Source organism: Pan paniscus, chromosome 23 (assembly GCF_029289425.2).
Source record: "Pan paniscus chromosome 23, NHGRI_mPanPan1-v2.0_pri, whole genome shotgun sequence".
NCBI lineage: Eukaryota > Metazoa > Chordata > Mammalia > Primates > Hominidae > Pan > Pan paniscus.
In genome coordinates, this window is record NC_085927.1 from 36,374,528 (window position 1) to 36,390,468 (window position 15,941).

Genomic DNA, 15,941 nt, shown 5'->3' on the forward strand with positions numbered 1-15,941 from the left:
TTGAGAGGCGGGCCTGGAATAAGCCTTTTAACAAGCTCTCAAATGGACTTTGAATGTGAGAACCATTTAAGGCCGTGATTTCCAAACGTAAACGGAGTCCTGAGCCCTTTCCACGGAGATTCTGATTCACTGGGTCTAAAGCAGGACCCAGGGACCAGTTTAACTAACCACACAGGTGAATTGTATCATCAGCCAAGTATGCGAAATAAGGGATGCAATTTAATCTTACCAGGTATCAAGCAGGGGCTCATCACGTGAATGACAATGACTTATATAAGCAGTTCTTTTTTTTTTTTTTTTTTTTTTTTTTGACACGTAGTCTCGCTCTGTCGCCCAGGCTGGAGTGCAGTGAGTGGCTGGATCTCGGCTCACTGCAAGCTCCGCCTCCCGCGTTCACGCCATTCTCCTGCCTCAGCCTCCACAGTAGCTGGGACTACAGGCGCCCGCCACCACGCCCGGCTAATTTTTTGTATTTTTAGTAGAGACGGGGTTTCACCGTGTTAGCCAGGATGGTCTCGATCTCCTGACCTCGTGATTCGCCCGCCTCTGCCTCCCAAAGTGCTGGGATTACAGGCGGAGTCACTGCGCCTGGCCGTAAGCAGTTCCTAATAAGAGAACAAGGGGTCCTTTTGAAGAGCAGCGAACAGTAAGAAATCCACAATTAGCATTTAAGACAGCTGCCTTCCCTCATTCCCCCATAATTTTGACTAAGTCCAGCCCTGTGTTTGAATTTATTTTATTTGTGTATTTTTAATAGAGACGGAGTTTTGTCATGTTGCCCAAGCTGGTCTTGAACTCCTGGGCTCAAGGGATCTGTCCACCTCAGCCTCCCCAAGTGCTGAGATTATAGGCGTGAGCCATCATACCCAACCTGAATTTATTTTTGATAGCACAGGAAACCTGCTTTGTAGAGCTTAAGTATTGGGAAGTTCCTGAGTAAAGATTGCCTGTAAACCCTCTAACTGTCACATGGACATTAATAGAAATTAATTTGACATTGTTGATGAGTTTTCTGCAGGGGAGAAAAATTAGCAGGATTTGTTTTTTAAGAAACCTCGGCCGGCGCGGTGGCTCACGCCTGTAATCCCAGCACTTTGGGAGGCCAAGGCGGGCGGATCACGAGGTCAGGAGTTCGAGACCATCCTGGCTAACACGGTGAAACCTCGTCTCTACTAAAAATACAAAAAAAAATTAGCCAGGTGTGGTGGCGGGCGCCTGTAGTCCCAGCTACTCGGGAGCCTGAGGCAGGACAATGGTGTGAACATGGGAGGCGGAGCTTGCAGTGAGCCGAGATGGAGCCACTGCACTCCAGCCTGGGTGACAGAGCGAGACTCCATTTCAAAAAAAAAAAAAAAAAAAAACCCTAAATAAGAAAACCATGAAAAGGGCCACTTTGGCCTGGACAGCATGTTTGTATCTGCCACGGTAGCTTTTTAAATTCTTCTTGGATTAATTGCAAAGGTATCTCATGGAACAAGTAGAAGAAATGAGAGCTACAAATGGAAGGAGCAGAGTTTTCCTCTCTCCTCTATCCCTTTCTTTCTTCTCCAGAAGCCAGTGCTAACCACCTGAATTTCCAGTGTCACACCTTTCCCTAGGCTTATACACATAGACGTATTTGGAAAGAGAGAGGGATGTTTGTTTTTGTTTTACAGAAAAAAAAGAAAAAAGAAAAAAAAGGCTGGGTGTGGTGGCTTACACCTGTAATCCCAGCACTTTGAGAGGCCGAGGTGGGAAGATCACTTGAGCCCAGGAGTTCGAGACCAGCCTAGGCAAAATAGTGGGACCTCTTTTCTACAAAAAATCAAAAAATTAGCGGGGCATGGTGACACACTCCTGTAGTCCCAACTACTTAGGAAGCTGAGGCAGGAGCATTGCTTGAGCCCAGGAGGTTGAGGCTGCAGTGAGCCATGATTGCACCATTGCACTCCAGCCTGGGAAACAGAGCAAGACCCTGTATCACAAAAAAAAAAAAAAGGGAGGGAGGTTCATATCATGCTGTACTCTGTGTTTTACTTATTACAAAAGTAGTGCCATGTTATTTTTTTTATTTGCCACCCATCATTCCACACTTTGCTTGTTCCCCAGTGCATTCAGCCCTTCCTCTGTTGATGGAGACATCAGTTCTCTTCCAGTTTTTTGTTTGTTTTGTTTTGCCAAAAAAATCTTGCCCATGAATCCTTGGATGCTGGCACTTTTCATCCTGCAGGACAGATTCCTCAAAGCAGGATTGATGGTGTGGGCAAAGATCTATGGATATCGAGTTGTCCTGGATGTCACCAAATCGTTTCCTGCAATTGGAGCAATCCACGCTCACCAACAATGTGTAATATGTCCATTTCTCCACCTCCTCGCCAGCACTGTATGTTTTCAATTTTTTTTTTAATGCTTGCCAAACTGAAAAGAAAATAAAACTACCATCAGAATATACACAAATGTAGCTGGGCATGGTGGTGTGCACCTGTAATCCCAGCTACCTGGAGGCTGAAGTAGGAGAATCGCTTGAAACCGGGAGGCCGAGGTTGCAGTGGGCTGAGATTGCACCACTGCACTCCAGTCTAGGTGACAGAGCAAGACTCTGTCTTAAAAAATAATAATAATATACACAAATGACAAAAAAAGGAAAAAAAAAACAGGAAAAGATAAAAAGAGGCTCCATTTTGCAGGTGATCCCTGAAACCTCTCTTTTCTATGGGCTAGTATCTCTAGAAGCTCCACAAGGTCAATCAGCTCACTGCCTTCTCCCACAACTGTGATGGAATTGCTAGCAAGAAAGGCTCTCAGGAGACCCCTGCACCTTTCTTCCCTCTCCATTTCCACTCCTGAGATCCGTCCCACCACCAACTCTGTAAGGAAATGAGAAATCACTTCCTCTTCAGAAAAAAACTGGGATGCATGACATTGTGGTATGCAGGAGGGGAAGCAACTCAGTGCCAATGTGAGGCCACCTGACTGGGACTTGGGGACCCCGGGCTCCAGTCCAGTTCTGCTGTGGACCACCTGTGTGACCTTGAGTGAGCCCCCCTCCCTCTCTGACCTTGGTTTCCCTTTTTGTGAAATAATTGGGGGAGTCAGATCAGAGTTTCTAAAGAGGAGCCAGTGAGCCCACTGGATGCATCAGAACTGCTGAGGCATTGGTGAGACCTGCAGAGGTCCACCGCCGAGAATACCGCTCTGACAAGTCCCAGGAATGGCCCAGGAATCTGCATTTAACATGCCCTGTGGGGTTCATGAGCACAGGGCTCCAAGGAACACATGATTCAATGCCTCCTCCCAGTTCTAAGATTCCATGGACATTCACGCACTCTCACTCAACCACGGTGCAACTCACATCTTGGGGTGGGACCCTCTGCTTCAATCTTTCCATTTTCTTGATGCCAAAGCTGCAGAGAAGTGTGCACTTAGTCAGCCAGCTAGCTTTTCAGCTGGTTTTGTTGTCATGGTGTGATGATGGCGTAAACCAGAGAGTGACTTTAACCAAGGCATGGATTAGGGTGTCTTGGGATTGGGGACATCAGTATAGCTAAGCCTTTGGTGGCCACTCCCTCCTATCCCCTAATGCTGCAATTTTTTCATCAAAGTCCTTCATGCTGGGGTTCTGCATTCCTGTAATAAACATCCATCCTTGTTGGTATATTTTTGTGCTTAGCTACCATGATGACTGATGACAAAGATGGGGTGCCAGTCCCCATGATGTTGAACCTCCGGAGAAGTTTTACAAAAAACATAAATGATTAAAAATAGTTTCACATGGGATACAGAGCCTCATCAATATAAAAGGAATAAAAATGAAATTAGAGAGGTTTACATAGATAGTCTTCAAAACAGGAAAACAGTTCCACCTCTGGCTGGATTTTGTATAAAGATCTTGGGCCTCGCAATTCATTCGTGCTTTGCCCCACATGAAAATGATGAAAAGACCCTAACCACATAATTGAGAGCAGAAACCAGAGAGCTTGAGCAGCCCAGATTGAAATCCTGCCTCCATCACTGAGAAGCTGTGTGATGTCAGAGAAGTCACTTCACTTCTCTGAACCTCTGTTTGCTCATCTGTAAAATGGGGATGATAATAGCATTGACCTAACAAGATTGTTATGAGGATTAACTGAGCAAATGTATGTAGAGTTCTTGGCACAATTTTGGACACGCGGTGAGTGTTCAGTAATTATTCACTATCACTGTTGTTGATCTTGGGTCTTATCTATCTCATCTTCTCTTGGGAACTTAGGAAGTGAATAGTCCAGGCACGTTCACTGATTATAGTGGCCCAAGATAAGTAAAAACATACCACTAACTTCACCAAAGCATGGCATGGGCTTTTGCATCTAATTTTTTGGCCTCATTTCATGCAAACGAAGTGAATTCACTTTACATTGACCAATGCTTCCTGATTTCTCTTTCAGTTAATCAAGACAGTTTTGAACATGCTTTAGAAGGTGAGTTCCAGAACGAAAAAAAAAAAAAAAAGTTCAATAAATCAAACTAATAGCACAAAACAAGGGCAGGCCTTTGAATATCTTTATTTAGACACTTAAATAAATAAATTCTACCTTCAGACTGCCAAAGATAATCTTAAAATAATATTGTAAGGGAAAAGAAATTATGGGATTTGCAAGTCAGGACCCTAACAATAACCTGAAAGGGATTTGACAGCTGTTCTGCACATGGTAACAGCAATGAGATAAGGAAAGCTCAGAGCCCATAAGCCTGAGAAAGGCATAACCCTATTGTAACACTTTTCATGATGCCATTCTAGAAGGGGAACTAAATCTAGTGACATGTCACCTTCCATGCTGAGAGTCCTCCTGGTTTCCAGAGGGAAGAGTTTGCCCTGGAAGCATTCAATGGTCCATTTTTCCCTGAGTCTTTTTTACCCTCAACATACCCACCCCTTCTCCCATCTCTCCTTACTTCAGCTCTCCTTTTATTAGAAATTCCCAAATGAGACTTATTAATGAGGAGCAGATGTTAAAATCTATCCAGGATTTTATTTCAGTTTTGTTTTCATTTTGTGGTTCCTTCCCTTTCCAACCCCTCCCGTGTGTAAAATGTCCAGCGTTCTATGTCACCGCTATTGAATTTGGTACAAAACCACTCACCGGGACTGTGATGTAAAATATATACTGTAATATATTACTGCATGTATATATATATAAATACAAATGCAGTATATTATAGCATATATATTTAAAAATATATACTGTAATATATTGTTTCTTTTTTTTTTAAATGTTTTTACCAAATCAAGCAGTTTTTATTATTCCTGGAGCCATCTTTAGCTTTCTGACAATAATGAGTTCACTTAGAATCTGGGGCTATGTAAATTACATTTCACTAGTGGCTGTTCCTTGTAACAGACAACACTTGAATCCAAGCGGGTGGAACTAGGGCTCAAATATAAGTGAAGGAGCATGAATTATACACTCCACTTGGAAAATAGAGGGCACTTCGTGTTAGTCTCCATTCAGAGTATCCTTTTTCTGCCTTTTGCCAACCAGTGAACCATGAGAACGTCTCAAAGGGCTGGGGTTGCTCGGAGCTTATGAGAGCCATTGTAACGTTTTGTGCTCATGCATTTATTCTGGGTATTAGGATTGATTTTTCAGACCCCATAAAGTGGTGGTTAATGGGTTATAGATTGGTGTACAGCCAAACTCTATTAGATGTGACCGTGGAGAATGGCAGAGGAAACCTGGAGGCCAAGTTTCTAGAAGGAATGTAGGATCCCTCTTTAAGCTATGCTGGGAAAGCAGCCCTCTGCCCCAGGCGCCTGCAGCAGCTGTTATAGTTCTTGCAATTGCCACAACGGGAGGTTGAGAGAGCAGCCGGGAAATGTGCAGGAGTAGCCTCTGGGAATCAAAACGGGCCTTCATATTTGGGGTGTCATTGGGGTGTGCAGGACAGAGAGCTGTCAGTCCCCAATGCTCAGAGCCCACTCGTGGACTGGAGAGTAGAACTCAAAAGGTCTAGGAGGGGCCCGTCAGTCTGCATGCAACAAGCTCCCCAGTCCACAGGTGAGCACCAGGTCTGAGAATCCCTTAGAAACCTTGCGGCTGACCACCGGCACCGTTCAACTCAACGACACACACAAACCCAGATGCGCCCACCACTCCTGCATCTGGGGTCCAGGCCCATTCCTGTTTCTCTTCTCCACTCCATGGAATGTCCAGCAAATCTGCTTTCCCAGTTACTGAATTTGGGATTTTCTCCAAGTCCTCCTGTGAATTGGACTTTAATCAGATTTTAACTGTAGCCCCCGAAAAATGGGAATGGTACGATCGGGTTTCAAACAGTGTAATTCTCTGTAGCTCCTATGGCCAACCCACCAAAGGATGAGTCTGGGACCCCGTGCAAAGGACCCACCTCCATTTCCTCTAGTCTTTGGAGATAGCTCTGCAAGGTCTAAGGCCCTCCCAGAGCCTTAGACCTTGGAAAGCCGTCTCCAAAGGGTGGAGAACTGGGCAGTTGGGCACTCACTGGGAGTCAGCTACCTGGGAAATGAGGACCTCACTGGCTCCTGTGTTCAGTAGCAGAAGCGGCAGCAGAGACGTCGCTGGAAGGGGGGAACATGGCCCTGGCTATCTTCATCCCGGTCCTCATCATCTCCTTACTGCTGGGAGGAGCCTACATTTACATCACAAGGTAGGGAGCTGATGGGGGAGATGACTGCCAAGCACCCAGCCACCAGTACTCAGAGGGACTGGGCGGTTCACCTCTCTGAGCCTCAGGGTCTCCACCTGGAGCTCGGGCATAGTGGCATTTGTGTTATTGCAGAGATGCCCAGATTCAGCCCAACTCTGTGGGATAAATATTTACATTGGGCAATTATGAAGCCTCCAAGCAAGTAAGACAAATACTATTCCTGCCCTCAAGGAGGTTATGGTTTAGTGGGGCACACAGACATGACATATTGCCAGGCATGTTGATTTGTTCCTTCCATCACTCACTCATTCACTCATTTATTCAACAAACATGTATTGACAATCTGTTGTATATCAGACATTGTCCCAGGTGTTGAGGGTCTAGAAACTTGCATTTGATGCAGAAGGAAGATACTAAACCATGCTCCAGAATAGCCACTCATTCATTCACATTCACAGTTGTTGAGCACTTACTAGGTGCCAGGCAGTTTTCTCGGTTCCAGAAACATCATTTGTGGAAAAAAAAAAAAATAGAAGGAAATATTTGCCGTCCTGGGGTTCAGATTCTAACAAGGAAAGATAGACAATAAGCAAAGTATGTAAGAAAATATGTAGTGTTAGAAACTGATAAGTGCAGGAAGAGAAGGCTGGGAGGGGGCAAGAATTCTGGAAGAGAAGTGGTGGTTGACTTTTAAATAGTGTAGCTAGAGGAGGCCCCACTGAGAAATGACATTTGAGCAAGGACTTGAAAGTGATCATGAGAAACCTATACAGTCCAGGCGTGGTGGCTCACACCTGTAATCCCAAGACTTTGGGAGGCCAAGGCAGGCGAATCACTTGAGGTCAGGAGTTCGAGACTAGCCTGGCCAACATGGTGGAACCCCGTCTCTACTAAAAAAATAAAAAATAAAATTAGCCTGGGCATGGTGGTGGGTGCCTGTAATCCCAGCTACTTGGGAAGCTGAGGCAGGAGAATCACTTGAACCTGGGAGGAGGAGGTTGCAGTGAGCCAAGATCATGACACTGCACTCCAGCCTGGGCAACAAAGCAAGACTCCATTTCAAAAACAAAAGAAACCTATGCAAATATGTGAAAAAGGAGGGTTTCATGCAGGGAAACAGCATGTGCAAAGGTCCTGAGGCAGGAACGTGACTAAAATAGATCATCCCTGCCCTTATGGAGCCCACAGTCTACTGGGGGCAGGGTAGAGTAAATACACAAATAAATGATAACACACTAAGATAAACACAATGAAGGAAATAGGTAGGTGTGGTGAGTAACAGAGAAATCACCTTTAAATAGATGGTCAGGGGCCAGGCATGGTGGTTCATCCCTATAATCCCAGCACTTTGGGAGGCCAAGGCTGGAGGATCGCGTGAGCCCAGGAGTTTGAGACCAGCTTGGGCAATGGGCAATATAGTGAGAGCTCGCCTCTTAAAAAATAAAAATAAAAAAAAATAAAACACTTAAAAAGTTAGCCAAGTGTGGTGGTGCACGCAGGTAGGAGAATCACTTGAGCCCAGGAGGCAGAGGTTGCAGTGAGCTGAGATGGCACCACTGCACTACAACCCGGGTGACAGAGCAAGACCCTGTCTCCAAATAAATAAATAGGTGGTCAAGGAAGGCTGATCTAAGGCAATATGGCATACAGTGGGTGCTCAATAAATGCTCATCCTTGTTCTTGTTTCCCTTTGCATTCAAGAGGGACTTGAATGACCTTCCAGGAGAAAACAAATTAAGCTCCGCCCCCTCCCTAGTAAGGAGAGATCACAAGGCTTTGGTTCTCGCTGCCTGGGTTGCAAGTTGAGAGCAATTATGATTTCTGCTTTCACCTCACTAGGATTCTCGCCTGCAAAAGGCTGTTTGCACACATCCTCGTCGTCATTCACAGAGGTGCCGCTGCTCAGGAAGTGGCACCAACTGTTCCCGTTCAATATTGTAATGTTTCTCCTAGCTGGGGAGAAGTAACTTCTCTCTCCTTTCTCTCCCCCAGATGTCGCTACTATTCCAACCTCCGCCTGCCTCTGATGTACTCCCACCCCTACAGCCAGATCACCGTGGAAACCGAGTTTGACAACCCCATTTACGAGACAGGGGTGAGTTGGTCTCTCTCGTCTCTTCCCAATTCCCTCCCTCTTTGCTCTGAATTCACCAACAATAAGACAAAACATTTCATTTCCTATTGCTCACAAGAGGCACAGCCAGTGGTCCTGTCTTATCCCCACCAAGAGCCCTAAAGAGATAAATGCTGGGAGAACCCAGCCCTCTTTGCAGGTGATTGGTGCTGAGGACGAGCCTAGGAGGCTGATTACTGTCAGCAGAACACCCACAGAAAAAAGAGGCTGCACCCAAGACCCACAGAGAGCAGACCAACAGTGGCCTGGTGGCAACGTGCTGCATTCCCACACATCCCACTGGGCTCCACCCTTTATTCAATGGTAGTGTGAAACATCCCTACACATTTGAGTATCAGGCCCTGTTTTAGGTGCTAGGAACATAGTCATGAACCCCAATAGACACAGATTCCACCATTAATGAGCCTACCGTCTTGTGAATTATTATTATCAATAATAATACATGCCATCTGCTGGGCACTTTAAATGCATAATCTCCTTGAATCCTTGCAGCTCTCTGCAATAGGTTCCACAGTTATCTCTAATTGATTGATGAGGACATTGAGGTCCAGAGAGAGGAAAGAATAATTTGGCCAAAGTGGCACACAGCCAGGATGCACAGCCTGAAGCCAGGATGCAAATTCAACCTGACACTCTTAATCATGATGCTATCTTGCTTCCCTCGAACCTCTGACAATCCAATGTGCCCATGAATATTTTGATTACAACAAACAATACTTTTTAAGGACTATGAAAAAATTGAACAGGGCACTAGGAGAATGTATAACGGGGACACTTAGAGGGAGTTGGGGAAGGCATCGTTGAGAAAGTGAGAGTAAAGCTGAGACATGGGAAGTGGGTAGAGCTTGGACGATGGGCTGAAGAAGATGCCAGACAGAAGGGAGAGCATGTGCAAATGTCCAGGGCACATGCGAGGAAGCAAAAGTCTGGTTATAAGTTTGCAAAACCACCATCCTTCAAGTTCACTGTGTAATGATGTGCAGCCATCTCCCAACGTTTGGGGGGAATAAACCTGACTTGTTTCTTATCCTGCTAACCTTCCTTCACCTCCACTTCTCTGATCTCCTGTGTTAGTTATCTATTGATGTGTAACAATATTACTGCAAACTTAGGGGCCTAAATTAACAACATACATTTATTATCTCATAGTTTCTATAAGTCAGGAAGCCAGGCACAGCTTAGCCTGACCCCCTGCTTTATGGCTCACAGGCTACAAACAAGGCAGCAACTGGGCTGCAGTCTCATCTGAGGCTCAACCAGGGAAGGATCCACTTCCAAACTCACATGGTTGTTGACAGCATTCAGTTCCTTGCAGGTTGTTAGAATGAGGGCCTCAATTTCTTGCGGGCTGTCTTCTAGGGGCCACCCGCAGTTTCTTCCATGTGGGCCTCTCTATAGAGCAGCTCATGACATGGCAGCTGGCTTCTTCAGAGCCAGCAACAGAGAGAGAGTCATCTTGCAAGACAGAAGTCACAATCCTGTGTCATGCAAACATGGAAGTGACATCCTAGCACCCGTGTATTCTCCTAGTTAGAATCAAGTCACAGGCTCTACCCACCCTTAAAAGGAGGGGACCCCACAAAGGCATGAGCCCCAGAAGGTGGGGATCATGGGGACCACCTTGGGGCCTGCCCACCAAAATCCCATGTACCATGAAGCATAGATGTGATTGCATATCTGTGTTGGCTGAATGGGAGCTGGAGACTTCCATTAAAGCATGTGACAGTGACGACTTCCAGGGCTGAGCCTTCTTCTATCTCCTTGCTCCTTGTCCCTGGGGCTTGGAATACATTACTCACACTCCATAAATATTGAAGAAATCAAACTACCCCCATGTTGTAGTCGTTTCACATGGCAATGGTAGATCAGGGCATATGTTATTTTGCATTCTATGTAGCTTGCTTTGAAATCATGGGAAAAGGTCAGACTGAAATAAAGGAGAATTTTAGAGACTAGACATGAATGAATACTTATTAGTAGAGTGTATCAGTGACCTAGAACTATAGTAATGCTGAGTAACGAAGATCTCGGAACTCAATGGCTTAATGCAACAAGCATTCATTTGCTCATCAGTCTGTGGGACAGCGTTTTAGGCTTATTTCAGCTGGATGGTAATCCTGGCATTGGCTGGTTGATGGCTGGGTGACTCAGCTCTGCTCTGTGTGTCCTTCATTTTCCTGAAGAGACTAAAGCCTACCAGGGCATGCCCTGTTCATGGTGATGACAGATAGACAGGATGTGAGCAGAAACACACAAGCATGTTTCAAGCAGCTGTTGTACGCCATTTCCTTATAACCCATTGGCAAAAGCAAATCAGGGTCAGAGTGGGAGGGCACTGCAAAATCACGACCAAGGGCATGGACATACAGAGGTGCAAAGAACTGCATCCCCCTATGTATATCACTCTACCACACAAGCGTTTGACAAATCCGTGCTTCTCTCTCTTGCAGGAAACCAGAGAGTATGAGGTTTCTATCTAAAGAGAGCTACACTTGAGAAGGGGACTTGTGAACTCAACCACAATCTCCTCGAGACATTCATCCAGAGACCATGTGGCACTTGATTGAAACCCCAGAATGTCGACTGTCTTTTGTTTAGACTCTTTATCGAAGGTTTACTGTTTTCTTCCCTGTATTTATTATATTTAAAAGTGAAATAGGTGTGGGTTTGGATGTTTTGCGGCCTCAGCCAAATTCATGTTACAGCCTCAATTCTGAAGGCAGGTGGAAGACTTGCAAAATGGCAAACCGCGGCAGCAAAAACACAAAACAACAGATGGAGTTTCTCCCATCAGCAATGCCATGCTAAGGCTGCAGTGAATTGCATGCATCTTTGGGAACCATGCCCATGATGTTTTCAGTACAAATCTAAGTCCCAAGATTAGGTTGGAAAGGGTATTTCTTGTTGGCTTAGTTTGGGTTGGAATTTAGCATGGGTACTTAAACCCATTTGGGGAGCTGTGCTCCTAAACAAATTCTGTGTCCTCTCTTCCCATTTTGCCAGCTTCTGAAAGGTTTTTCCACAGCCCCTCCCTCTCACGGTTCTTCTGAAGGTAGCAAAGGTGTTATATAAACATTGTCTTTTACCACTCTGGCCTCGCTGGACAGTGACAAAACAAGAAAACGTTTTCTTTCTAGAAAGGTGATAAACGACCAAAGGCAATTTTTCAGAGAAAAATGAGAGATTTGAGAGTTCCAATGAAGAATTGGGTGAGGGGGATCATTGGGTAAGGGAATTGGGTTAAAATGTTCTTTTCTTTGACACTCTTTCAACGATGAAAGAGCACGTAATTTATGCTACAAGTGCCAGAATCGATCACCATGTTCAGCAAGCCACTCTCAAGCTGTGGTAATAAACACACAGGCTTGGGAAGCACCAGCGGCCCCACTCATACAGTCACAAGGATTTGTGATGGGAAAAGGGAGGTGCCATGTTTGGAAATCCAGGGGTGAGCTCTGGTTTCTCCTGGGGTTCTGGAATATCTCAGCCCTCAAAATAGAGGAGACTCAAGTGCACTGATTCTCTAAAAGGTGTCATCTTCAGAATACACTTGCCATCAAGTATTTCAGGGGGCGGGAGGGTCCTATGAGGAGAAACTATTTTTCTATTCTCTGAAGCTGTCTGGATGTTGGAGGGTGGTGTGAATGCTGATTGAGGAGGTGCAGGGAACAGGGGCAGGGGATTTTAAATCACAGCAGACCGTCCAGTGGAATCCTGTATCATCTGATCTGAACATCAACGAAGACAGAGAGAGGAATTTCATTCAGAAAGGATTCCATAGCCCCACATCTAGTCACACGGGCATTCCTCTTATTTTATCAGGGTCTGTTTTCCCCCAACCCAGTGAAACCGGTGAGTGTGTAACTCTTGGGAAGATTCTTTTCTAAATACAGGTATAAAGAGAAGGTGGAGGGTGCGGGTGCATGGAAGAAATACTATGTGTGAAGCAGATTCACCTTCCTGGGACCGGTGACATGGTGGTGACAGTCAATGGCTTGGACAGACAGACGGGCTCAGTGGCATTTGGAACCCTCTTTGGTGCCCTCCCATTCTCTCTGGAATTGTTTCAAGTCTGCTGGTTTTCAAACAAGAAAAGACCTTTCTGGCCATAGGGAGAATAGCGGGGAGTCTATGTTTTGGTGGTTACATTGGAAACATCTTAAGCAAGATAGGGAAAATTGGTTTTATGCACACATGTACCCTCCTTGACAGCAGGAACTCAGACTTCAATCTTGGGGGTCTAAGACCAGAATATTTTCCTTCTGCCAGAAAAGAATCTTGCACATATACTCCTGAAGGCATGAGTGTGTGGTCCATGGCAAGAAATAGCTAAAGGCTGCTTTCCAGGACCCAAAGCCCCGTTTAATGCAAGAACCAGAGAAGTGTTCTAGGCCATTAGTGAACAATGTCATGTTTGGAGAAAGATAACAACACAAATAATGTAACCTTTCCTTAAAAGGCAGAACTCAATCCATTTTATTTGATGCTTATTCTAACCCTAACCCTGGGTCACCTGGAATGAAGAACTCTATGAATAATATTTGATTTTACAACGTATTATGGTTATGTGAAAACTAAACATTTGCCTTTTATAAAGACTGACAAAATATAAATCTTTATTCTAACCCTATCCCCAAAACTAGCCAGGCCACACCCCAGATGTTCTTATTGACTATTGGAAAGATAGAAAAGGCGTTGGGTTTTTTGTTTTTTTGTGGTTGTTGTTGTCGTTGTTTTTTTCAGAAGACCAGTGTCTCAGTTCTGTCTTAGTAGTACCACACCCGTAACCATGTTTTAAAAGTTTGTTTTAGCCTAGAGACAGATCATACGAGTTCAACAATGTACAGTGTGATTGAAAAGACAGGTTGGTGTCTATTTTTCTTTTTAAAATATCTGAATGTGTATTTGTAATACGTAAAGGTAAAAAAAATAATAGTGCCAAAAATGTGCAAGGCATCTCATTACAGTTCATATACGTCTGTTTTTATAAGATCAATATTAAAACCCATTGGGATTAAATATTTTTGAATAGGATACACTCTTGAGAAACTCGAGAATGGACTGAGCCTTCCTACAAGCCACTCTTTGTTTTTAAAACAGTGGGGAAATACGTTTACAGAGATTGTGAGCTTCAGAGAATGCATGTGATGGCGTGTATTACATGCTAATTCATATAAGCTGTATCTGTCAGCTACCACCCTGTGCTTTAAAAATGCACACACTCAACCCTCTTTAGCTTGGAGCTCAGCTTTTTGCTTTTTTTTTTTTTGTAGAATTATTTAGCTAACATAAGTATTCTGATCGCTACCTGATGGCCATTCTTACTTAGTTTCATAGATGTGCTTTAACTATGATCCTTTGAAGCTCACCCCTTGGAGAGCCTACAGAACCTCAGGCTGATAGCTTTGAAGACTGCCAAACAGCCCAGAAGGAAGCAAAGCGTCTGCATAATCAGGAGGGTTGTATAAGAAGTAGTGATTTGGCAAATATGTGGGTAGCTTTAGGCTGAAGCACGGGCCTCAGGCAAAAATGCCCTTCGAGTGAATCCGAAGGGCATGACCTTCCTATGTCCTTGACTAGGCATGACGAGTCATTTGAGGTCAGATATTATTTGAGTTGTTCAGCACCCCCAAAGGTAGGCATTCTCCTGGGAAATTTTCATTTCCATTTTATCGCCAAACAAAATAAAAAGCAAAACAAACTTTCTAAGCTAGAATAATGAAATTAAGTCATTTTCCACTTTGTATATATTGATGCTAATAAAACAGATGAAAAAGACTCAAGTGTGTGGAATTTTTGTTACAGACACTTCAGGATGGCACCAAGTGGAATGTTTCCAGTTTCTGGGGATTGGGTTGGGGTAACACCTACAGATACTTTGAATGCTAAGACAGGACATCCCACTCTGGAATGGTTCTGGGACCTTCAAGGGATGTTTGGGACAAGATGGGTTTGACGGCACTGCCATCTTCCAATGTTCCACCATCCTCCCTCTCTTAGCTCAGCCTGTCATAAGAAAATACCACAGACTAGATGAATTAAACAACAGAAACCTGTTTCTCAAAGTTCTAGAGGCTGAGAAGTCCAAGATCAGGGTACCAGCCAATTCAGTTCCTGGTGAGAGCTCCCTTCCCGGCTTATAGATGACCTTTTTGCTGTGTCTTCACACAGTGGAGGGAAGGGAAAAGGCAGGAAGGAGGGGAGGAGAGGAAGAGAAAGAGGGAGAGGCAGCTGTTCCTCTTCTTAAAAGGCCACAGTCTTATCAAATGAGGTCCAACCCTTATGACCTTATTTAGCCTTAATTACCTGCTAATGGCCTTATCTCCAACTACGGTCACATTGGGGGTTAGAGCTTTAACACATGAATTTTGGAGGGACACAGCTGTCTACAGCATTGCACACCTGGCACCCCCAAAATGTATGTCCTTCTTGCACACAAAATACATCCACTCCAACAGCCTCCAAAGTCTTAACTCATAACACCATCGACTCATCTAAAGTCTCATCTAAATATCATTTAAATCAGGTATGAGTGAGACTCAAGGTATGATTTATCCTGAGGCAAACTGCTCTCTATCTGTAAATCTATGACCCCACGCAAGTTATGTGCTTCCAAAACACAATGGTGGGACAGGCATAGTATAGACATTGCTGTACCAAAAGGGAGAAATAAGGAAAGAGGAAAGGAGTGTCAGGTTTCAAGCAAGTGCAAAACCTAGCAAGGCAAATTCCATTAGATCTCAAGGCTTGAGAATAAGCTTCTTTGGTTTGATGCTCTGCCCTAAAGGCCCACTGAGGTGGCAGCATCACCTCCACGGCTCTTTCAAGCTGCCCTGTTCACACAGCTTTCTTCAGAGAGCAGCCCACTCCTGAGGCACTGGATGGGATTGTCCTGGCTGAAACCAGAGACACAGCCCTGCCCTTGGAAACAGAGGAGAAAACACCTTGATTCTGGGACCTATGGTAGCAGTGGCACCTCTGACGATTCCTTAATCAACTTCTGGTTCATTCTTAGCACACATTCGCAGCTGATGGCTCTACGGTTTGGTTCTGTAGACTCCAAGAAGGTTGAGAATTATCCTTCATTCTGTCCTGCTTTCTCTACCCCCTTTAGTTCAAACTGGCAGTGTCTTCACTGGTATAATTCCATTCCTGGATTCTGCCA

General features: G+C 44.7%; 1 protein-coding gene across 8 annotated transcripts in view; it reads left to right on the plus strand.

Moving 5' to 3' along the window:
• SEZ6L (seizure related 6 homolog like) overlaps positions 1-14,554 on the plus strand; it is a 214,533-nt gene extending 199,979 nt beyond the window's left edge. For 2 of the 8 annotated variants that reach the window (XM_034948566.4, XM_034948572.3), the window contains 4 exons: positions 4,404-4,436; positions 6,528-6,642; positions 8,635-8,737; positions 11,227-14,554. In XM_034948566.4, the coding sequence (XP_034804457.1) occupies positions 4,404-4,436; positions 6,528-6,642; positions 8,635-8,737; positions 11,227-11,256 (281 nt within the window). In that variant the 3' untranslated portion in view covers positions 11,257-14,554. The remainder of the gene's footprint in view (positions 1-4,403; positions 4,437-6,527; positions 6,643-8,634; positions 8,738-11,226) is intronic. The other 6 variants (XM_034948569.4, XM_034948573.4, XM_034948567.4 and 3 more) reach the window with 5 other exon arrangements.
• Positions 14,555-15,941: the final 1,387 nt, after the last annotated feature.